Source organism: Mycteria americana, chromosome 3, assembly GCF_035582795.1.
Source record: "Mycteria americana isolate JAX WOST 10 ecotype Jacksonville Zoo and Gardens chromosome 3, USCA_MyAme_1.0, whole genome shotgun sequence".
In the NCBI taxonomy this organism is placed as follows: Eukaryota; Metazoa; Chordata; class Aves; order Ciconiiformes; family Ciconiidae; genus Mycteria; species Mycteria americana.
This window is the reverse complement of record NC_134367.1, coordinates 105,323,914-105,348,475: the sequence shown is the minus strand read 5'-3', so window position 1 is coordinate 105,348,475 and position 24,562 is coordinate 105,323,914. Positions and strand designations below refer to the sequence as shown.

Below are 24,562 nucleotides of genomic sequence, written 5' to 3'. Positions count from 1 at the left end.
TTTAGAGTTAGTACTAAAACGGCCCTCCCAGTGTCTGTGAAACACACAGAGCAGCTCTCTCTACTGAGGATTCACAAGAGAAGGGACGTTTCTTAAAACTGGAAGCATCGCTTGGAAAGTAAAATGGCTGCTCAAGCATTTGAGCCTGGATAACACCAAAGATGTGTAAGTTTCTTTATCTGAAAGATGGAAAGACGGTGTTCAGGTGAAATTTGGGTGGTGGGCATCACTGAAAAGAAGGAAACGGTACAGGGACGACAAACGAAATCCATGAAAAGAACAGGAGAAATTAGGCTAGGCAGATCACAGGGGAAGACACGGTCCCAAGGGGCACACAAATCAGGACCAAGAATGTGCGAGGAACACGTATTTGGCCTCCTTTCAGGCAGGCAGATACAGCATTTACTGGCTCTGGTGTCTCAAGCGCAGGATGCAGTAAAAAAGACGGGACAGAGGCTGTTTTTTACAAGTGTCAAGAATTGTTGCCACGTGTGATCTCTTCTGAGGACAGTGGCATGATAGCACTTGATTTGGTATTTTTAAAGAGCGCTTTTAAATTACTTGGAAATACAGAGAGGCCAGGTAATCTTCTCGGTTGCTTTGGAGCCAATTGTAAATGAAGAAGAACTCAGCCTGGCGTGCGTGCCAGTAGGAAAAAAATATCCAAAAGATAGGAAGCAGAGAAGAGGTGTAAAGCAGAGTTTTATTTGACATCTTAACTAATGATCTGGAAGAAAGAACAGTAGGTTAATTAAATTCATAGATTGGATTATATTACCAGTGACAAGGTGGACAGCAAAATAATATAATAGGACCTAGAGAGACTCAAAACTCCTGAACAGAAAATGACAAAATTCAGCTATGCTGGTAGTCTAAAACAGATGCTGAATGAGAAAGTGTGCTGGAAAAGCAGAAAACTGTGCAACAATTCAATGCATATAAGGTTATAAAACCTCAAAACATAATGAGGAAACAAGAACACCTTCTGCCCTACCTCGTCTTAATTTTGGGTTACATATTGTTTATGTATTGTAAATTGTAACTTCAGAACCTAACCTAATAGTCCCAAGGGTGACTGAGTAAAGGCCATTCAAAAGTGAACAAAACAAAGCATCATCTTTCTGAAGTCAGAAGGAATTTGTTTATAACTTAAGAAAAGTAATAATGTTTTCTTCTGTAAGTATATATTTGTGTTAACATTATAAATGTATACAAATTAGATGTCCTGAGCCTAGCAATATACATTTTTTTAAAGTTTTTTGTCAGCTAGTAATTAAAGTACCTAGGTAAACAAAAGCTCCTTCCAGAGGAACGCTTGCTTTCTTTGCTGCTAAGATAACCTGATTTAGAATGTGGTTAAAGTCAGAAATGCTCCATGTCAAAAGAAAACAAAGGAGCAACTCTGCTCTAACATCTGTGCTGTCCTGGCAACTGCATTTTCTGCCTAGCTGTAAGAGGCATCCTTCTGGCTAATACAAGTTGCACTGGCTGTAGGTTCTGAGTTTACAATTTTTACGACGATTCTACTGACTGTTCTATGTGATTTGCTGTGTATACAGTGTGCCACTCCATCGACACAGGAGTAAGCGTACAAATAATTATTTGATTGTTCAAGCGTATAATTTTCTCGGCAGCACCTAGAAAGAAGTCCACAGTTAAAAGGCCTTTTCAAAATTCATTTCCATGTAAATTTTATTTGGAAAAAAAAAATCCTTATATAAATACTATTCTCTTGAGATCACATTGTCTGAAGAACCGTGGTCATAAATAAGTGATCATGTGCTATAAGAAGAAAATTCCACTTATTTTTATGTGAAAGAAAACCCAAGAGCTCATATTGGGAAATACTGTTTTTTAGTTGTAAGTGTTTCAGATGACATGCTTCATCATAAATGAATAAATAAATAAATAAATAAGAATTGGGGAGAAAAGCAAAGGATAAGGTGATGGTAGATTATATCTACGTATTGCAATCTACTCCACATTGAGAGACTCAAACAGCCTGCAAGGCATATGAAGATGATTCATATTAATGGACTATTTTATTAAGGTGCAGTATGGTTGAAGGCCACAAAATAGCAGCATTCTGTCAGATACACAGTAGTTTATTGAAGTCTGATAACGCTGGAGGGCACAGGATTTTAGCCAAGTTAGTTACATTTTATTTGACTGCAGTCATATTAGTGTCCGCACTAGGATGTGTTGGACACGTTTTCATATATGTCGTTTTGCCAGAGAACAAGTTACGTTCTGTTTAACAGATATTGCCTCACTGATTTTTTTTTTTTTTTTTAACTACTTCTAGGTGTGTTGTAATGGGATTCTGCACGACAATAAACCTGGCTTCCAATGCTGCGAGGACAAGTACATTCCATTTATTCTTAATTCACCAGGGGTTTGCTGTGGTGGTCAGATACATGCTGTGCAACCCAAACATCAGTGCTGTGGTGGTTATTACACTAGGGTATTAGTAGGTAAGAGACAACTCCTTTCCAGTGTTTGAAAGAAACGAACCAACAAAGTTGATATATCTGGTAAACCAAGGAGAATGAAAACATAGCAATAACTGTGGGATTTATCAAGATTTCTAGATGTCTTTGAGACTCGTGTTCAGCGGGATAAGCAAAGAAAATTGCACCGGCTTTGTCTTCTAACCACAGTACACTCTGTTTATACAAGAAAGGCTTAATTGATGAAACCTGATGATTGGGTCATTTCCCAGAGAACTAATTTATGCCAAACTATACTTAATTGCAGTAAATGCCGCATAATGGGGAGGGCAGTTCTGCTTAATAGGAACACCATCAGGCAATTTAGTGGTGCGGTTTAGTTCTCTGCTTGACTTGACCCCATGCGATTTTCCCTAGCCATTCCTTTTGTGGACCAATTGTTAGCATTTGGGGTTGATAGTACGGATTACACCACTTCTACTTGTTTCTGCATTGTCTGCTCTTTGTTTCTGCCCATGTTACAGATCAAAGTACATATCCCACATGTATTATCTTTGATGGAAATGTATCCTTTCCTTAAGGCCGATCGTACCCTTATTCTCAGAACTGCTTGGGAAATTTGCCAAAACTGTGCCTCTGTGCTACTGTCCCGAGTTTGGTTTCCCAGTTTGTTGGTGCATTTTTGACAGGGAGAGGGGAGGAAGAGGGGGAGGAGAGCCCTTTCAGGGGGCAGCGTTCAGAGCATATATCTCTTCGTAGGCAATTGTCAGGTCAGGAGCTAAAACGCTTCCATTACTCATGAGCTGGCACGCATTCCCTAGGCTCAGAAATGCTTGAATTTTTGCCAACACATTCAGCACATCCCAAGTTCGGATCCTTTGAAAAGTAATTCATATATCACAATATTAGAATGCCTTCCATGATGTCGTCAGAAAAATGCTATCACATGGGAGAACCAGAGGAGAGTATTTTGCTGGCCTCATTAATCTCAAGGTACGGAAATGGAGAGATTAAACTGTGACCTCTGGCCCCATCCAGTGGTCTATGTTAACTAGCTTAATGTTGTTTACATCAGGAAAGAAAAGCACAGTGAAACAAAATGTCTTATGTCTGAAAGTAGTTCTTGTTCACTCAGCAGTCCACAAGCATGAAACACTGAATGTTTGAACATGATTTTAAACAGTTTTTTTCCTAAGTATACTTGCTGCATTCTCTTTTTCCGTACTCTAAAGGGCAGCAACATGAACAATATTGGTCACTTTTTTCTTTTTTATTTTTATAAATATGCTAATAACCTCAAGCTAAATGTTAATGTGGGTCATTCTTTGATAAGGATAACAATTAACTGGTAAGACTGCATGGTAGTTTTCAGAGAGAGAACATTTTCAAGCCTAGCTTGGAATGGATCCCATTTTGAGAGGTTAATGAGAAGGTTACTGATCCTTTGTGTCTTATGTCTAATAGTTCTTTAAAAAAAAGAGTTTTATTTCCAATAGATGTAAGCTACATTCTGTGTTTTAATACTTTCTCTGTGTAGCAGCTAAATTAGATTCCAAGGAATGCAGGAAAATATGATGAAGTATCTAAACAGATTATATCTATTATAGTCTAAAAATTTGTTCTCATCTTTTTTTGTTTATTATTGCCTTTATTTGATAAAGTTATTTATACAGGAAACTCTCTAAGCATACATATTTCCCAGATGTTGTTTGGCCAGCTTGATAGCTCTAGATGTACTGAAGCACACTGGGCTGAAGGCATGAAGATTACAAATTAGGAAGGCAGGAATCTCAGTTTCTGAAACAGTAGTGCACAAAGGAGTGCAAACATCCATCCCAGAACTAAGAGGGAAGGAGAGATTCTTCAAGCAGAGCAGAACAATAATGCTGCTACCGCCCAGGCACCTCTTTGGCAAGGAATGTCGGGGGGAAGGAAATCAGTGTTCTCCCTCATTTGCTACAGTCTCATACATGTTTATTTCAGACAAAAGCGGCACTGGGTTTAGGGCGCTCTGTCTGTAACTCCCAACCTTTCAGAAGAAAAGGACTTGAGATATTACTTTCAATGAGACAAATGAGCTTTAAAAATCAAAACACATTTCTTTTATTAACAATAAGCAATCCAAATAGTTTAATCACCTCTATTTACCCATCTTCAATAACAGAACGAAACACCTACTCCTTCCAAATGATATTTGAGTCACAGAAAACATTGCAACAGAAAGATAATGCAAAAATGTAACTTTTAGAACACTGGATCAGATCAAGTGCAGGCACTAGTGAATGAAAATTATTGCCATTTACCATAGCTTTTGCGTCCTTTATAGCAGTACCTACTCCGTTCATAGCACGCGGTTTATCCCAGCCCAGCCCACCATTATAGTGTCAGTCTCATTGGCAGTCTTATCCTAAGGCCTTTTCCTGCAAAAGCTGATGCTTTTGCTTAAGCAGCAGCCAAGCCCACTGATTGTGATGGTGGTATTTAATTTTTAAAGTGAGTTTAATCCTTAAGTTATTTGGAAGAGGAAGTCCTGAGAGACACAGAAAAAACTCTTCAAGCAATGTGAATTAGTTCTTCAAAACAAGTTTGGAATTATTTTGGAGGAGACCAGGAAATTTTTTGCTGAGTATAAGTAGGCTGACAGTTCTGTTAAATGTAGCAAGAACGAACTCTCTTTACTATGTAGCTGCCTCTACTTAAAAGTTTTCAGCTGTATAATTATCATATTTACAGAAATTATTTTTGTTGCTCTTCTCAGTTTGTCTTTGTCATGCTTGCATTTTGATATCTTACAGAGTCTTGGCCCTGAATTCATGAATGCATGTTTCTTTAATTATTATTACAAATGAATGTAATACTTTCATAGCGTTCTAAACTACCGAGTGAGTCCATGCTTTCACGTGAAACGTTTCGTACATGAAGCTACTAGTGTGTGAACCCAGACTTGTTGCTATCAGATGAAAGCCTCCCAGGGGTTTCAAGAGCTATAAATGCATAAAATGTTTAATTGTATTCTTAAATTGTCAGGAGAAGTATGTTGCCCTAACGAAGAGCAAAACAGAGTTTCAGTTGGAATTGGTGACTCTTGCTGCCAGGGAGTGCCTTACTCCACATCGGGCAATCAAATCTGCTGTGGTGGCTCCCTCCATGACAGTTTCAATCAGCAGTGCTGTGGCGGAGAAGTCATAAGCACGGACTTGGTCTGTTGTGGTGATGAAGAAGAAGGGACTGCACATAGACCTCTCACAGGTAAGCGATAAGTTTTCAAGAAGAAAGGGTCTTCATCTTTCTAAATCTCTTGTGACACTAACAATTCAGCAGTGACACACTGAGATTTAAGGTGTGTATGCCAATTTGTTAAAAAGATGTTGCACTTTACTCACCTATTCTGATAGGTTGCAAAATGGTGAGCTTTCAGTAACCCTTCTTTGCCTTTGTCCAAAAGCTGCGGGGGCTGGAGTCACCAGAAAATTCAAAAGGAGCACGTGATCTTTCCTGATGCCAGTCAGGAAATAGGACCAGTCCCCTCTCAATGAGTAGAGCAGAGGTTAGACTTGGCCACCCTGTGCTGCCATGCATCCCAGTGCAGGGATTTTCCATTTGCTCTGGAGATGTGGGGTTAGTAACCTAGAAATTGAAGATTAGGATGGTATCTGCTTGGTGGTCTATGTCCACGTCCCTCACTTGTGCATCCACGTGGGGGTAAACCTGCTGCAGTTTAAAATTAACAACACTTAATCCCTAGAACTAGTCACTTGTCCATCTGGTGTCTCCCATTAATGTCTTGCACACCACAGGAAATTAGTCCATCACTCAGAGGTACAATCTGAACCCTGCTTCCTTGTAAAGCACCCTGTGACTAGCCGGTGACAGAGACTGGAGGTATTATTAGAAACCCTATTCAGGTATTTTCATGTGTCTTTTCTTTCCACAGTTATTAGACAAATTATATACCATCAGCCTTAGGCTTTCTCAGCCTGACAAAAAGACTTCAGAAACAATTGCCGTCTCAAAGGGGAGCCCGATTTCAAAACACAGAAATAATGAAGGTTTAGTACCCATTTCTGCTTGGTGTACAAAGATGAGTGATGCAGTGCTTTCACCATATACGTGGCAATTTGAGCCTCTAGTTGCACAACTAAGGATCTTAATATATAACTAAGAATGCAGATCTGAAGGCTGAACTCCTCCTTTCCCGAAAACTGAGCTCTATCTTCAGCTTATTTTTCGTATTCACTGGATCCCGCAGCTGCTGCGGTACTAGAAGTACCCTAGTTCTGTGCTGACTGTCAGGGAGGGCTAATCAGAAGAGCCAGAAAGAGAACGCTTCCTGTGGTTTCTATGCTATCCTTCCTTCCCTTCCCCTGGTGGCTCCTGGAGCGTATGCTGTGAACAGCACTGCTTGCGTGATTTTTAGCTCCCCCTCACCGTGATCCCTAATTGTGCCTGATCTACAGCGTCTACGCGGGGCTCACAATACCAGCTCTGAACAAGGCCCTCTTGCGTGGCCGCGCATTGTGTGGCTGCCACAAGACGGGGCTGGCTCATAAAACATCTCTTTATGTACTTTATTACTTAAACTCTTTTATTTGCCTGCAGGAGCCCTTTAACAAAATCACATTGAATTGACTTTCTCACACCAAATCAAATCTCCCCGGTCCCAGTTCAGTTGTCTTTGTCAATATGTATTTTATAAATGGAGTGAATTAACAGATGCTGTTGGAACAGAACTGCTGGGGTAGCGTTTATGTTTTTACTGCTCTCTCCGGGCAGATGAGTTGTGTAGGAGTGTAATACAGGTATCTTGGGATGAAAGTTATGTTCTTCATTTCAGTATATATGTATTCTTAACAGTTTTTTTTTCCTTAAATATATATATTTAAAAAACCTTTATACCTCTCTTTTTAAAATGTGTTTAGCCTATAGCGCTCCATCATTTACACCATTTTTCTTGAGAATGGGTCAGGATGACATTTTTTTGGCTATTAAAAAAGAAAACAGTGGCTTTTTCATCGTTCACAGGTTTTCTGTGAGGGCTTTATGCTGTGAGCCAGCATACAGCTGAACACAAATAGAGGTTTGAAAGATGAATTAGCGCCATAGTTGAAAAGAGATGGTATTCTTTTGCATTAAGCATAGAATAGATTGTGGTTTCTTCTCATACCGTATACATCATGCTCAATAGGTTTTTGCTTAATTTCTTAGAGTAATTCAGCCTTGCTAAATACATCATGAAAATGCACAAGCCAGGCACAAAAATCTACCTGCTCCCTATCCCTATTATTACAATGATTCTAATGGAAAAAATACTCTCACATAAAAACATAATTCACTTATCATTGGCAAATGGATAAGTAGAATTTTGCAAGAATATGGTAATTGGAAAGCTGATCTCATTGTCTAGAAGGGGAAGAGGTAACAGGGGTGGCTTTATGCAAAAGCTGAAATGCTTCTGAAGCTCTGTTTTGTAGTTGGCAATGAATGCCATGGTTAAAAATATAATGACAATTTAAAGCTTTTGTTTGGGAGTTTTAGTTCCTTGAAAAAAAATCACACAAGCAAAACATGATCAATAAAAGTGCAAGCCTTGTGCACAGCCTTATTGTTTCATGACCAGTTTGAAAGCAGCAGAATCTGCTTTCAGCAGAATCTGCTTTCTGCAGAATCTAGATCCAGGTTTGCACTGAATGTTGGTTTAAGGGCTTGAATGGTAGAACTTTTTCATTTGCCATTGTATGCCTTTTTCAGAGAGTCTGTCCTGCAAAAAGAGATGTTTTTTTCCATCTCGCATTCCTCCTCTTCTTTTTTTTTTAATTACTATTTTCTTAGGTTTTATTCTTTGCCCCTTGTTGGCCTTCTTTAGTGGGGGGACCATAGGGACATCTACTGGCAAAGGCTGGCAGTGATGCCATTGTATACACACATCCTGAGCCCCACTGCTGCAACGTGATTATCCAAAGTTGGCTATTTCTGGCTATAAAGGAAAATGTCAGCTAAAACCACTCTTGGATTTTCTCTTTTTAAAAAAAACCAAACAAGCAAAGAAAACAACCTAGTAAAATGCCACTATACTGACATCCCAGACTCATGAAAGATGATGCTTTGTACTGTTGTGGTTCCTGATGTGTAGTGGTTGCAATACCCACACGTAAGCCAAGGATTTTTGGAGTAGTTTGCAATGTACACTGGCTCTGTATTTTGTTGATCCTCTGTTCTGGCTCCAAAGGCTAAGCCTTTTAATACTCATTTTTCCCTTTTGAAAGCATTGGTTTTGCAGATTTACTAAATTAGTAATTCACCACTCAGCTATGTTTGTAAATTTTTTCAGTTGCTGGGGATGAACGTGAAATAATTGTTGACAGAAATCACTGTTAGCAGGAAGTGTCTCTTCCAGCCCAGGGGTTTTCTTTTTGCTGTAATGCATTACGTGCCTATGAAACATAAATGTATAAAGCATGACACACACGTTCCAACTGGTTTGCAAACAAATGCTCTGTATGTTGGTATTTTGCTGAATTCAGCAAGGGTTTACAGGAATTTCTGGATCCTTAAGAAGCAACCGAACAAAGTGATTTTTAGAAGGCAAATCAATCCATCAATATTACACGGTCCTATTTTGTTTTTCTTGGAGCATATTTAAAATTGTACTTTGGAGGTGTCAAGGTTCAGGAGTCAAGTGCTACATGTGATAAATTAAGCAAAGGTCAGAGGCTATGCAATGCAGTTTCAGAAGATTGTCTACCTCTGCCTTTGCAGCTCATTCATGCTGAAGTGATGCACTCTGGGAATTACTACCAAACTCTGCTCTGCAACATCTGCTCTCCCTAAGTGAGTTAGTGCACGTCAGACATCTTTATGTCAGAATATTGCAGTGATGGATGCAGTCTTCAGAAAATGCTGCATAAAAATCTGGTGTGCCGTTCTGGCCATTAAGTGAAATTACTATTTAAATTAATGGCGCTGTCACAGTTTATCTGTGCAAAGAATGAACGCTGATTAGGGTATTAAGTAATTAGCAATTTATCACACTGGAACAAGGTTGATAATAATTAAAGAAGTAATGGTTTACCAAAGAAACTAGAAAGGGAGTCACTTCTTGTTATGCGAGTGAAATCTTGGCTGAAAAATTTAATTCAGTTAAACAAAGATGAGGTTCGCCGTGAAAGAATACAGCCTTGTTGGTTTCAATAGAAAAACAGTTCATTATCAAAATTTTAGTTTGCCTGTCAAAAGTCCCCTGGGGCTGTCTGAGTTGCTTATTAGTATTGAATTGAGTCATTTTCTGCATTAATTCTCTACTTAAAATTGGTAGAATCCGAGGACAATTTGGAAAAAGGGTGTGAACAGGGGGAAATATTTACCTCTTGGAGAGCTGGTGATCACAGTTTGATTTCTGTGAATGGAACCAGCCCGGAAAATAGGTAAAGTATGCAAGTAGCATCACCATTTTGAGTCATTCCAGTGATTGGAATGAAATGCTCTGAATGCTTTAGCAGGATCATACCCTTAAAGAGCAATTTTCATTATGTATGACTTCCTAAGAGAGATTTGCTGCAATCAATGGCAGTGAGAAAAGTGGCCGCTTTTCCATGTGTTTTAAATGTCTACATATTACAGAAATTATGTCAAATACAAATTACTTTGTAGATGTAACAGTATGTCACAGCCCTGGGTTTTTTTGTGACATCTTTCTAGTTGAATTAGTAATAACATTTATTTCATTGCCAATTATAGAGGTGTTTGTGGCACTTGGTTCAGAGCTAAAATTTACCCCTTTCTTTCAATGGTGTGGGGTTCAATGCTGGTATTTCACAGTTGCAGAATCATTCATATGAATATTTGGAAAATTACAGTGGTCAAGATGAGCTTTTAATTTTAAAATAAAATTATTAAAAATAGAAGAAAGACTGTGGAATTAATTTTGGCAGCTTATCAGTTCCACTACAGAAATGCAAATTCTATTTAGATATTAACTTCTTAAAGAGTAATTCTCTGTATCAGATGACTGAAGCTTCACTGTGGGTATTTGGCAAGTCACCCATTCAGTTCTACGTACCTAGTATGAACCCCCACTTTAAAACATAAAAGACAATGTGAAACATTCTGGAATGCTAGGAAGCACTGTTGGAAGACTGCCCATGTAAGAGGGGATGAATGAGACCTGACTGGAAAGTACATGGAGAAGCTTTCTCAATTTCTACATTCTACAGGAAATTTTCATCAACAGTCTTCGACCTGCTGCGCGCAGTACTTTGGTATGCTATTTCATAGCAGAGGTTCTTACAAAAGTTCAGCAATGGTGTAAGTTGATTGTAGGGGATCCCTGTTTATTCCTCTCATTCTTGATTGTTTTCAGCAGGTCTAGAAGTCAGGACGCTTACTGCAGTCACCTCACGTTTGAATTTAGTCTCACTTTAGCTAAATCTGCGTAATTCCAGCTGCTGATGGTTTTATGCCAAGCTATATTGCATTCTGAGCTTTCTCCTTTCTTTACCTTTTTATTTATTTATTTACGTTTCATATTCAGATATACTTTTTTGTTTGTTCGTTTCAGGGATGTTCTGTTGTGGGCAGGAATACGTGAATATGTCAGATACCATATGCTGCTCAGGTTCCAGTGGTGAGTTCCTAGCACATGTTAGAAAGAATGACCAAGTGCCAGTAAAATGCTGTGAGACTGAACTTATTCCAAAGAGCGAAGAATGCTGTAATGGAGTTGGATATAATCCTTTGAAATATGTTTGCTCTGACAAGATTTCAGCTGGAATGATGATGAAGGTAATTGATAGAAAATCTCTCGGTAGCTCTGATTTGACGATGGAAAGAGAAATATGCTGTTCATAACTATTTTTCTAAAATAGGAATATAAAAACTCTTGTGTGCATTATTCATTTTCACATTACATCCATATTAATACCGAATGAGTTCACCATGATTGATGTTATTGCAATGAATTCTAAAGGAATTAATAATGATTAGCTGCCTGTGTGAAGTGTTGCCCAGCCCTTCAGATTAGTACAGTGGCTAAAAGCTGGCATACTAACAAGACTGGCACGTATAGCCAGCTTCCGTTCTGTGACCACAGTTCCTGATGATGTTCCTTAAGTGGAAATTGAAATTGAAGTGGCCAGTTCTGAAATATAAAAATGCTATTACATTTCAATTTGGGCAGGCAGTATGCCATAGATTCCCCAACCTCCTAAAAAAAATATAAATAAAAATAAAGTAATTGGTATTTTCTTGATGGACTTAATCCTGATCTTCTTGGATCGCCACACTGGCAATTTTGGCAATTTTGGCATAAGTTTCAGCAGTACTAGAATAGGTCCCTGTATAACTTCTAGCAACAAAGAGGGTATTGTATTTTTGGTGTCTTTCTCGCCTAATGAATTATACGGTTTATTTTCACTCTGTTTTAATGTGAGGGTAAACTAAACACCATAACGGCTAATTCCATCTTTTCTAAGAGTGGCCAGTGACTATAGGTATCAGCATGAGACAATCTGGCCAAACTTTCAAAGCTGCAAAGTCTTGCAACTGCAGTTAAATTCAATAGAAATCTTCAAGAATTAGAACCTTGGTGTTATACGGAAGCTGTAAAAATATTGCCAATTGTTATTACAATTTTTGTTTAAGAAAATGAACATTTCAAAGGATGGAAACCCTGTTTATATATGTGTATATTCTTTTCTATAAACATATGTTTATATTTATATTTAGAGATAGAGGGAGAAAGTGGGTGAGAGAGAAAGAAAGAGGGTTGAATATTGTGAATTCTACAATATGGAAATCAGGTAGATATTGTGGAATTTATCACTAAAGTAAAAAGAAAAACAGCCCCCATCCTGCCAAATACAGGTGTTCCTGTATCCTTTTCATTCATCTAAGTTAATACACAAATATTTCTTCCATCTTCCCCTTTTCATGTCAAGTTTTTCATGTCATTTCATTTTCAGACTGAATCATTTTCTCCTAGAGAAAATCCAAGTGTTGTGATGAGTCAGCTACAGTTCGTCAATGCATTGTATTAGTAGTTCATGCAAGGCAAAAAACGGCTGAGAATAGGTTAATGAATTCTGGTAGATAACATGCTACATCCTTGCCTTAGGTATAATGTATAAACAAAGGAAGCGCTTTGTATTTCACTTACCCGCAGTAGAAAACAGATAGCAGTGCTGGCTTTCTGATAGGTATAGATTTATTAACATTAAAATGACTGATATTCTGAGGCATATTCTGGAGCTACTTTATGTGTGAATCCAATCTATCTATATCCTACATCTTATATTGATATCTATCGCAATGTAATTTTTGTGAAAGTGCCAAGTTTGGGAAATTAAATTAGCTGGGGTTCATAATTAGCTAACAAACTAATTTTAATAGGTGAATTAAGGAAGCATTAGATATAATCCGTTTGTTTTTCCTTCTCAAGTTTGTAGCCTAATGGGCAGAAATACTTGTAGCAAATACTGCAGTACATTTCTTCCTGCAACAACCTATATTTTATGAGAATTATTGCTCTCTAGCTTATGGTTTGGCAAAAATATTATTTCATGAATTTTAATGGAAACATGTGGATGTTCAGTGTATATTTCTATTTCTGTGAATTGTTCTTTATGGGTTAAATCTTATATCTGCATCAGTGTTTGCAGAGGTCCTCTTATTGCAGCAAAACTGCTGTTTAGGAGCGATGTGGTAGAGGACACGATTTATATTGCCCATGGATAGAGTTCTCAGTCTTGACAGCTGCCAAGGAATTGCAGAGAGCCGCCTTGCGTACTTGGCAAGCTGTGCGAGGGGCTGGGAATTTGCTAGTGATTTGCCACGGGATATTGGCCTTTGCAGGAGCAGAATGTTCAAATTCTCAGATAAAATCCTGTTCTCATTTGATTATAGACTCTTCTACTTCCAACAAACCCAGCCATTTGGGCTTTCAGTGGTTAACATCTGTGATGTTTCCATGCAAGGATCCTACAAAAAAAATGTTTCTTTTAGTAAGGATTATAAAAGCATTAATGACCAAAGACAGTAGACAGGCCAAAGGCTGAAAGGGTCTCCCATATGCTAGAAATATCAACGTACTCAGTGTGGTTGCTTGATTTGTATGTTGCATAAAGACAGAGAAATACTAATGGAAGCATTTGTAAAGAAAGGAAGATGCGGTAAATATATTAAAATTGTATGTGTATTCCTTAGGTAAAAGAAGAATGCAAGGCTAATATCCTTTGCCCTTTATCTATGGAGGCAACAGCACATTGTGGAAAGTGTGACTTTGATCTTAGAGAGAATATCTGTGCGTGGCTAAAAGGTTCACAGAGTGCTACAGAAAAGGAGATAAAGGACGGTGTGTGTCCAGCTGAAGAGGAGACTGTCTACACGGGAAGTCCAAACCAGTATTCATTTACAGGTAAGGAAAAGCGGCATATCAGATAGGTGATTTGCTAGTGTCTTTAATTTACTCTGGAGAAAAAGATGTCCTGAATGTTATCAAGCATTCTAGTTAAATGTGAAGCAATTGTAGTGAAGTAGCATTCTTTAAGAATTAATCCGTGAATCAGGACAGTATCTTCAGGGAAATGAAATGAGTAGCAAGAAGTTCAGTGAATACATAAGGTCTAAACTTGCTTTCACAAAAGTTGATAGAAGTATTGCTATATCAGAAAATGGCCCTGACTAAAGGAACAACTTCCATATCTATCTGTCTTTAAACACAGAAGTAGTCCCATAGGCACAGAAAAAAAATCAACAGAAGTTATTTTGTATTTTGATAAGACTGAGATGATCCACATGTAACTTTCTTTTTCTAGACCTGAACCTCGAGCCTTTTATCACATATGAGTACAGAGTGGCTGCTTGGAATAGCTATGGAAGAGGCTTCAGTGAAATCAGCAGAGCTGTCACTAAGCAAGATGTGCCGCAGGGTGTAAGTCCACCAAAATGGGCCAAAGTGGATAATCGGGAAGACATGATACTTCTAAACTGGGAGGAACCACTTCAACCAAATGGTATTGATATATGTTAAAAAAAAGAGTATGTTCTACCATTCAGCTGACAGCATTCCAAAATCACAAAATATTTCTTATTTAATCAGTAGCACTGAAATATACGTATTCCTAAACTCTGCAAGGAGCATTTGCTCTAGGTTGAGATCATTTTCATTGCAAATAAGGGTAGAGTGTAACTTCCCAGAAGACAATTTGGTATGTCTTTAAGAAGTGCCCAGAAGCCTCTATTGAGAACAGTTGTAATAATAATGGGCAAATATGATCAGAAAATCACAATCATGTTACAAAATACTTGGGGACTCGGGGGGGGAGTGGGTGAGACTCATGTTTCTTTCAGAAAATCTTGCTTATGATTTTCAAACAGGGAGAAGACTTGGAATAGCTCTCAATAAAAATTGAGAAATGCCGAGATGTTGATGTAAAGGTTGAGGAGAGTAGCTGGTAATTGACATTAGCCGTTTAAACAGGATGATTGTCTGTTACAGTGGTCGCCTAGAGATTTCATTTAATATTTTCTGTGTGCAGAGTAGGTTATTATAGTATACCATCACACAGGATTCCTCAGCTAACAAAAGAGAAACCTTTCTTTCTGCAATAGGTCTTCTTACTCACTATATCATTCTCCGAAATGGAATTGAGCGTTTTAGAGGAACAGAAATGAGCTTCACAGACACAAGTGGTGTCCAGCCATACCAAGAATATTCATACCAGCTGCGAGCCTGCACTGTTGCTGGTTGCACAGACAGCAGCAAGGTTAGTAAATTGGTCTTTATGGACCTGGTGCCAGAATTTTATCAGCCAGTGTGGTAACATAAAAATGCTTTTGGAAAGGCATAATTTGAAGACATGATGATTATTGAGTAAGCAAGTGAAAAACATCAATAATCTTATTTGAATTCAACTACTGACAGGTGATTATTTAAAACCTAAGGTTGAAACAAGCAAGCGGAAGAAGAAAGCAGTATCTCAGTCTTGGCAAAGCTGAAATTGCACTGTAGGAACTGATGTTTGTTAAACAGAAAGCTGCACATGATAGAATAGAGTAAGGATTATTAAAACGCACTTTCTCTAAGCCTTGAAATTAAATCTTTGCTTCTCACTAGGAGGTCTATAGCCTCTTCTTCCTTGGTATTTCTTCGTTTATCTGCTTCAGCTCTAGTCTATCAATTTGTTCAACAACCTTCTTACTTAGAGCCTCCTTCCACTATATTACCCTTCAGTGGCTTTCCATGTCTGCACCTGCTGCAGGCTTTACACTCCCTTTGTGTACAACCTGCCTCTCCTTCAGTTTTAAGCAAACAGAATCTCTTCCCTCCCTCTGCCACTGCTTCATTTCCTCTTGTATCACTTTGAATCATGGATGCCTTTCCCCAGCATTACTATTTAACCAGCTCTATTTTCTATTCTGCAAAGTACCAGCCTTATTCATCATTTGGAAAAACTATTTCTTAAGTGACCTCTTTTTCACAATAATATCCTTGCCTCTATGAAAATGAATTTCTAGGACTGCAAGTGTAAGGTCTATAGGGCAGGGGTGGGGAATAATGACTGTGCTTTGTAATTATAACATCTATGGGATTGCAAAGTGTATTTTTTTTTTTTTTAGGTGTTTAAATGTATTTCTTATTGGTCCAAATCTCAGCCAAATGTATAAGAAAAGAAACACTGATGCAGAGGGGATGGAGATAGGCGCGTAGTCCTCTACCTGCACACAGAGCTGTGGTCTGGAAGCTATGTAGGCACAGTTGCTGCAGCCATCGGCCTGAGCTAATAAATCCTTCTTATTTCACTTGGTTGTAATTAGGGAGTTTACTGTTGCAAACACTGAAGTCTGCGAGTAGGGACCGATTCCACCAAATGCACTAAGCCAATATATTATAGAGGGCACATTTTATATTTACAGCATAATATAAATACTTTATGGTGGTAATAAGAGAAAAAGAAAAGTGATTCTCAAAGAGAAAAAGGTCTGACTCACTTATTAAACCAGTGTAATTTGGAAATGCCTCTGTAGGAGATGGTAGGGATATGTCAATAGAAAATTAGCTTTTTCCTTTTTCTTCTTTTTTTGTAGAAAGAGCTTAACAAGTGCAAAGTTATTCTATCTTTCAAAATCTGTGGTTTCCTTACAAAAATACGGAGTCGCAAATAACTACAATAGAGTTCAGATTGCATGGGATATATGGAGGCTTAGCCCCATGTTTACTAGTGCTTAAAATATATGAAATCAGGCAGTTAAAATGCAGAGACACTGACAAACCATATGGAAGAGAGTTATCAAGAGTTTTCAAGCAATACAGTTTTTGTTGTTTCACCCTGTGCTATACACTGCAGCTAAAACGTGGTGAACCTGTTGTGATAAATTGTAGACATAGACTTACGTAATGTATTCAAGGTCAGATTTCATTGTGAAAAAGGAGGAAAAAGTAACTAGTTCTCCAGGCCCTTGGTAATGATATGCCAGGCCAAACAACATTTTAAAACAAAAGTGACATTCTCATTGATCATGGTATCTAGTGTACTATTACATTAAATTGCTGTTTAATTCATATGTCTTCAGGTAGTTGCAGTCACTGTCCAAGGAGTCCCAGAGAGTGTTCCGCCACCAGACGTCAGTGCTTTGAACTCAACAGCATTACATTTAAGCTGGATTGCACCCAAGAAACCAAATGGTATCATCAGAGAGTACCAGATCAGTCAAGTAGGGAAAGGACTTATATACGTTGACGCTGCAAGCAGAATGCAGCACACAGTATCAGGTAAGGAGGCAGAGCTCTCTGACAGGCTAATGTCCTGTCCTTAAGGTATAAGACAGTATTAACATATTAAAAATGCTACTTGTCAGTAACTTTTAAATCCCTAGTACTGTGCAGTTTAGAATGCTTTATCATGTCTTTACATATCTTAAATTTATATTTTTTCAATCCCTTTCATTTCTGTCTGCTGTTTGTTAAAATATTAATAGATTTAATTTCAAAATTTTAAGATAAATCTATCCAGCTCAATTCAAGATGCATGCTTGTGGTGTGCTCCAGGTCTCAGATATTCTGTGTAGGCTTGCCGTCCCTTCACACAGATTCAACTCTCTCTTTTACCGTCATTAATGTGCAGTAATGCAGTTGAAGTCACTAGTGGAATGTGTAGCAGTGTTGGAGCAAGAAGGATCCAGTATTTTATGCCTGAGATAATAAAAAAGGAAAGGAAGACAGAAAGGGAAAGATCCTGGATTCTGTTCATAATCTTATATATTGCTTATAGCCATTTTCTAAATACTTAGTGAAATTTCACTAGTGCGTGTGTATGTGAAAGAAGCTTTAGTCAAGAGATTTTGGGGGAAGATTTGACTCAGCCCTGGAATGGATTATTTTCACATATTCAATTTTTAGTTCTATTTGAATGTTACACGGAAGCAAAATTATTCTTAGAAATGTTTCTGTTGAACACAAAACAGGAACATAAACATTCTGGGATATCTTGTATCACTCTTTGACCTCAGGTTGCTCATCAAATTCTTGTATCTATGATTTTTAGGAATTCATAAATACATTTTTTTTTTCCTTTTTTTTTTTCCACCCGAGTAGGAAACGTAGACATTCATATATTATACACACCATACGACAGCCACCCAAAGAGTAGAAATTGACTTAGGGCATATAAAACCTATACAGTATATATGGCATTCTCAACCACCCCTCAAAGCGTGAGTCCTGAGTCAGAGCGGATCCCTTACTGCTTTAAAAGAGTTCGTCCTTGCTGTAGTCACTCACAGAGGAGTAAAGGATTGCTGTTCCTCTTTGACAATATCATGCTCATGTGTGAAATTCATCAACTGTATATTACGCCTGTCTCCATATTCAGTGCTTCTGGACATGAGATATTAACTAGAATATGCCAGTTGGTGGTACGTGTTTTAGAACTGCTGTTGTAAGTTTATACTGTAAAGAACACCTACCAACAAGGAATGATTTATCAAACCCATTTGAAAAATACTTCTCGTGCTCCCACTTCCTTCCCAAAAGGCAGTTATACCTCCAGAGTAACTGAGTTTTTAATGCAAATGATACTGTTTTTCTTACCAGTTGGAAGGGAGAGGAAATGAACTTACCTTCTGAGAAACAAGGATGTTTTTTCCTTTTGTGTGCCTGTTCTGTTAAGCCACTGGCCAATGCTGCCATGTTAAGCCAGGAGTGAAATAAGTGATCGTTCCTCCTGACAGTCATAATCAAATCTTGTGCTGTTTTCTCCGGGACCTTCCTTGGGTAATAACGTGGAATTCATGGCAGTGATTTAGCAATGTGGATAATTATTGCTCTCTAAATTAAAAGAATAAGATAAAACAATCAAATTTATTTCATACATAATCTCAAATGTTTGAACTGTTGTCTTATTCCCTGTGGATGTATGTTTTGATTTTCTCATCTTCCTATTTTTCTTTTTTTCTTTTCCAAAACTGTCTGCTTTTCCCTGAGCAACAGTTGAACATTAATGAAGCTGTAGCATTAGTACTTCTTGAGACTTTGAATCTAGGGTCTTGCAAATAACAGACGAGAAGGCTAGCACCTTGCCACTGCACCATTGTCTTGCTGCTTATTTTTAATTACATCAAAGCTTTGGAAACATGATCCCACAAATGCTTTGTGGGAATAGCGGTGAATGTGCTCATCATGTGAAATCCATAAATTGCTTATAATCCTCTCAAGATGTTAAAAAAAGCATTAAGTAATTGAAGACAGGAAGTCCTCAGTTAATTATTTAGAGGTGTTATCAATGCTTTAAGCAAACTGAAGCATTTTCTGCTATCTCACTGAGTTGAATGCCACTGGGACCTAGGGGCAGCAGCCATCATCTTCTCATATTCTCTAATGCAAACAGCACATGGCAGCTTGTCAATAAAAGACCTTTTTATATCATTTATTACTGAACACTTCCAGTACCCTGTACAGAACAATTTGGATGACAGTTATGGCATTGTTTCACTTTGTGTTACTACTACTTTACAAATGGGCCTGCTAATGCTTTGCAGTGGGGGCCAGGCAGAGGGTAAAGACTGAAGAAAATAATTAGGGGAATTGTAAAAGAAAGCTAAGAGTGCCCTCTTCAGCAGCAGCAGGTGAGTTTATAGCAAAGATTCTTGTCAACTCCCACTTTTTAGTACACTAACGATAATATCCTGAGTAAGAGGCTTTATCGAGAATTTGTAGCATCAATCAGCTTCGGGTAAAAGCCAAGCAAGATCATTGATGTTTGTTTTAGTACAAGAAACAATATTAAGAAATACTTTATGACTGGTTTGAAATTCTTTCATCTGAACACATTCTCCATTTCAGGGTAGTGAAAACTGAAGAGATACAGAAGTGTTGTCACTGGTCAACTCTATTTCCATGCAGCACTGAATCATTAGTAATATTTATCTAAAAGAAACTCTTGGGGGTGGAGGGGTTGTGTGAGGCTGTGGTCAGCAATCTGACATCCTCTTGAGTAAAATTCCCACGGCGGGCCCAGGAGTGTTAGCCTAGGAGCTAATTACTGATCTTGCTGGAGCCATACCCACAAATGGAGACAAACCGTATCAGAAGGAATTGATTTGGCTAATAGAGGAATGCATTCTTAAAAAACCCCACTGTTTCACAGCCTTTTGGCAAACGACAAAGGCTGCAATAGCAAAATAGACTGCTAAGTAAAAAAAAAAAAAGAATAAAAAACCCCCCACAATAATAGACCAAAAAAGAAATGGAGGCGAGAAGTATCCTCTAGTGAACAATCAAGCAGAGAAATTGGAAAAGCAAAATGCCGTTTATGTTACAAGATTATCTTACTTGTTATTTTTATTATTAATCACATACATAGATTTGCACACAGAGCTTTCCAAAGCATACATAAGACAAGGCGTTTAATGCAAAGCTTTAATAATCTAGATAAAAATCTGCTGTGACTGCTCCGTGTGTGACTAGAGGTTTCAGGTATCAGAATTTCACCAATAAATTTAGTGAAACCATGTGCTCTTTCTTTAATGCCCATTTTTCTCTTTAAAGTGTAGTTGTAAATGAGTATTGCTTTATTATGCATGTTTCCTTTAAAAGTGAACATGACTCCCTTTAGGGGAATTCAAGTAATTTGTTGCCACAGTAATCTTTTCTATCCTGAAATGTTAAATACTTGGCTTTCCTCCATGCCTTTGCCTCTCTCTAGTCTGCAACTGTCATTTTCTCCCTTCTTACTTTTATACGCAGCGTTCAGATGATTTTTCTTCTCCAGTTCATGATTAGGTTACAGCCAGGGCTGTCCCTCTGAGTCATCTCTTTATTTTCTCTCCTTCACGTCTTGTTCAATTTGTAAGCAGCCTGCATGTCTTCCATTCAGTGTTTTAGCTTTCTACGCAATTGGTGCTTATTCTTTCTCTCTATTTGTTTGTAATATATTTTAATTAAAATATCTCCGTAATGGCTATAAGCAAGGATTTGTTTATAAACAAAAACCTTGCCCAGACTTTTTTTCTTGTCACAGAATTGCATTGTTCTTGAAGTAATTAGTTAGGCACATGAGCTACAATAAAAGTACGTTATTAAGGTCACAAAGCCAAGCATTTAAAAATTGACCTGTATAATACTTATGAATTGACCTGCGTAATCCTAATTCAGCCGCTTTCACACAAGCAGTCTGCGTTACACAGTAGTGTAGTCACTGGTACGTAGGGTTACTGCCTCATTCAGCCCACAGGCTGCGTCTCTTCCGGCGAGGAATAAACACAAAAAAATAAAAAAAAGACTCCTGTATGTAGGACTTCTGCCTCAGCTTTTGCTGCGTTTGGTAGGTTTATTCCTTCTGGGAATCTCGGCGTAGATGGGCCTAATTCTGCGTCTGCCCAGAGCTAAATTTCCTTTCTGCTCAGCAGAAGTCAGGGAGGCGCGAGCACGAAGTTTGGGTGAGGGTGGAGCACAGCGAGGGAGGCAACAGGGACGGTGCCAACCCAGAGGGATAAAAGGTGGATCGCTGAGGGGCTGGCGGCACTGGCCGCCAAAAGGAAGAAAGGAGAAGGGGCAGTGTCCTGGGATGGTGCCAACCCAGAGGGATAAAAGGTGGATCGCTGAGGGGCTGGCGGCACTGGCCGCCAAAAGGAAGAAAGGAGAAGGGGCAGTGTCCTGGGAGGATGCCAAGCGGCAGCACCCCGGGCGGCCTTGCCGCTGCAGCGCGCTCCCGCATCAGCTCCCTGTCGAGCTGCTGCCAGCCTCCCCTGGGGCCTTCCCCCGGCCCTGCCCAGGGGCCCAGGGCCCCATTTCAGCCCAGCCTGCTGCCCTCAATCCCTGCTCGCAGCCGTGCCGGCCTCCAGCCCTGCCCTGCCCTGCCCTGCCCAGCCATGGGCCCTGCCAAGGCGGGGCCACCCACAGGCCCGTGGCCCAGCCCAGCCCCATCGCTGGGGAAGTGGGGTGCTGGGACAGGCCCTGGCAGGTCTCATAAATCCTGGGGGATGCCGGATTAGAAAGCTACAGCGAATGAAGTGTGGGATGGCCGGGAGGAGAGACGGTCTCTGGATCGAGGCAGTTGGCTTCTTGTCCTGGCTCTGCAGGGCATTCATTTCCATTCAGGATGTGGTACTGAGGAAGACACATCTCAAGCTTTCACAGCTTGTCACAACTATGTCATCTTTATTTTCCGGACACCCTGCCTTAGACCTGGGGCCTGAATTGCTAATTCCTGAGCTCTCGGTGCTGCAGCTGAAGGCACCAGGGGTTGTGCTCGGATATATAAAGTTTAGGATAACAGCAGGTATTCTGACAGCCAGGTCGCAGGCATCCCAAATGGCCACCTGGCAGGTCCAGGGAGGTTTTCGTTTCTCAGTCTCTTTGTGTCTGCATCTTGTTTCTGAGCAAGAGAAATCCTTTTTTTAAAAAAAAAAAAAAATTCTTCTGGTACTGCATTAAGCCATTTGCAATGCTCAGCTGGTTGGTGTTAGTAAAGCAACTGTACACTCTAGGGGTGGACACTACAAAAAAAGTCTCGAATTGCATACAATTAGGCAGGCCAGAGAGCACATGCTGGAGGGAATTTTAGACAGGACTGTGCCACAGAGCCTGTATACAAAGGGGGTCAATTCGTATTGTACAATGTCCTAACGCTGGGATTTCCTAGTTTATGTGTTCAGTTCTGCAATCTTAATATTTTCGCGGGTTTTGTGTATAAATTGCTTCTTGTTGTTGTAGTGTCTGTCCCCTTTGCATTCAGGAACAGGAACTTTTTTAAATGTATTATGAGGTGTTAACAAGAGGGTCCTTGAAAACATGGGAGAGAAAGTTTTTCAGTGTCTGTGCCTGGTAATATAATTTTTAAGATCAACTGTGAGAAATACTCAAAAGAGTAGTTTAGCAAAGTTAGCCTGTAACCTGGGCTGGAGCATCTGCTGTGAGGCAGTCTGATCAGCAGTTAAACCTGAGCTCTGAGGTGTTCAAGACAGGCTCACAGAGGTCTGCATCTTTAACAATTTAACTGTAAGAAACCTTTAATGGGCGTGCAGAAATGGCTATTTCAAAAGCTTAGTATCTTAGCCAAATTTGGGGTACAATTTTATAAGGAGTCCTAAAGTCAAATTCTTAAGCTGCAGGCAACTTGCTGTCAAATCTGGAGTCATTGACACACAGCACAAGGATGTTTGAAAATTTCCAAGGAAAGGTCAAAGCAATACATTTTAGTCTTCACACCTTTTAGCCTCATTCAAGGATGTCCAGCATAGAAGGTTTGAGCTGAAAAAATAGTTTTTAAAAAATTACAAGTAACTGAAATTAATATCTTGTAATGGGGAGGGCTTGGTTGTCAGTCTTGCTTCTAACTGCTTTGTAGAATTTATATTAAAATCTTGTAACAAATAGGAAAAAAATAAGGAAAAAATTGAACAAATAGAAGTTGGGAAGGGAGCAAGAACAGAGTATCTTTGGTCTTGTTTGCAATATAGTAGAAGGTTTCATGTTCAAGTAAGAGAGTATTTTATTATTTTTTCTTATTGTTGCAAATATATTTGTAATAATTTTTCAAAACATTACAGGCTCTTCAGCTTTTCAAGTCCAAAAGTCTAAGCAATTACACTTTCAGGTGCTTATCTGTTGGAAACCTTTGAACTTCTAGGGCCATTACCAGTGATGGAGATTATGTCTGTGCCAAGAATGCTTAGGTGCCTTCCAGTTAATTTTTAACCATTTTGTACAGGCAGAAGCATAGGTTAAAAAACCCAACGAAACACACCTTAGAGACTGGGTAAATTTTCAGATGGTAATCTGGGCTGAGATCTGGACTGTTGTTACTACGCTGCAAGTGCCATCTAAGTTAATTGACTTGAAGCTAATTCAGATATGTCTATATGAGGGGCATCCATAGATCCATTGCAGCATAGACACACATCCCATCTGAATTGTTTTGTCAGGTCTTTTAAACTAGTAGAGGATATATATCTAAATTAGCAAGAATTCACCATTTCAATATTATTCAGATGTAAAATTAGAATGGTTCATATTTTATGTTTGCCAAAAATACTGAAAGTTAACTTTAAGTCCAGTAACTTTCTATGTAGTGATACAATTCTTGGGATGCCTGATGTCAACATCTCAGTCTAACCTCTGTTTGCTCTTTCTAGGTCTGCAGCCATACACTAATTACAGCTTCACGCTTACTGCATGCACATCTGCTGGGTGTGCTTCTAGCCAACCACTTTCAGGTCAAACTTTACAAGCTGCTCCTCATGGTAAGGGAAAAAGGCATTCTTATAGAACTGTAAAGAGGTGGTCATATGGGCTTGTATTTTCTGATGGTTTAACAAGGTGCAAAACTCCACTATCATCCATCAAGATATCATGTATAAATTTACACAAGAGAATCCATCTCTCTTAGCATATTTGTATCTTAACACACTCTTTATACTGACTGCCTGGCACCGCATTTCTACTTTCTTTTTGTGACAATTTCCCAAGTTCATCTTTAAGTTAGCGAGGTTAGAATTAGCAGATATGTATTTTTTAAAGCACAAATAAATATACAGAGACAACTGGGCATAAAAAGGCTGCAGCCTTTGGCCTTGTTCTCCATTAATCTGTACCTTGTCTAGTTGGTTGCATTTGATATAGG

At 38.9% G+C, this 24,562-nt stretch overlaps 1 protein-coding gene across 1 annotated transcript in view; it reads left to right on the top strand.

Annotated features, from left to right (window-relative positions):
* Positions 1 to 24,562, top strand: part of USH2A (usherin) — a 396,442-nt gene that overhangs the window by 301,887 nt on the left and 69,993 nt on the right. The window contains exons 48-55 of the mRNA XM_075496427.1: positions 2,306 to 2,474; positions 5,478 to 5,699; positions 11,005 to 11,228; positions 13,647 to 13,857; positions 14,258 to 14,455; positions 15,054 to 15,208; positions 17,016 to 17,214; positions 24,075 to 24,182. Coding sequence (XP_075352542.1) covers positions 2,306 to 2,474; positions 5,478 to 5,699; positions 11,005 to 11,228; positions 13,647 to 13,857; positions 14,258 to 14,455; positions 15,054 to 15,208; positions 17,016 to 17,214; positions 24,075 to 24,182 — 1,486 coding nt within the window. The remainder of the gene's footprint in view (positions 1 to 2,305; positions 2,475 to 5,477; positions 5,700 to 11,004; positions 11,229 to 13,646; positions 13,858 to 14,257; positions 14,456 to 15,053; positions 15,209 to 17,015; positions 17,215 to 24,074; positions 24,183 to 24,562) is intronic.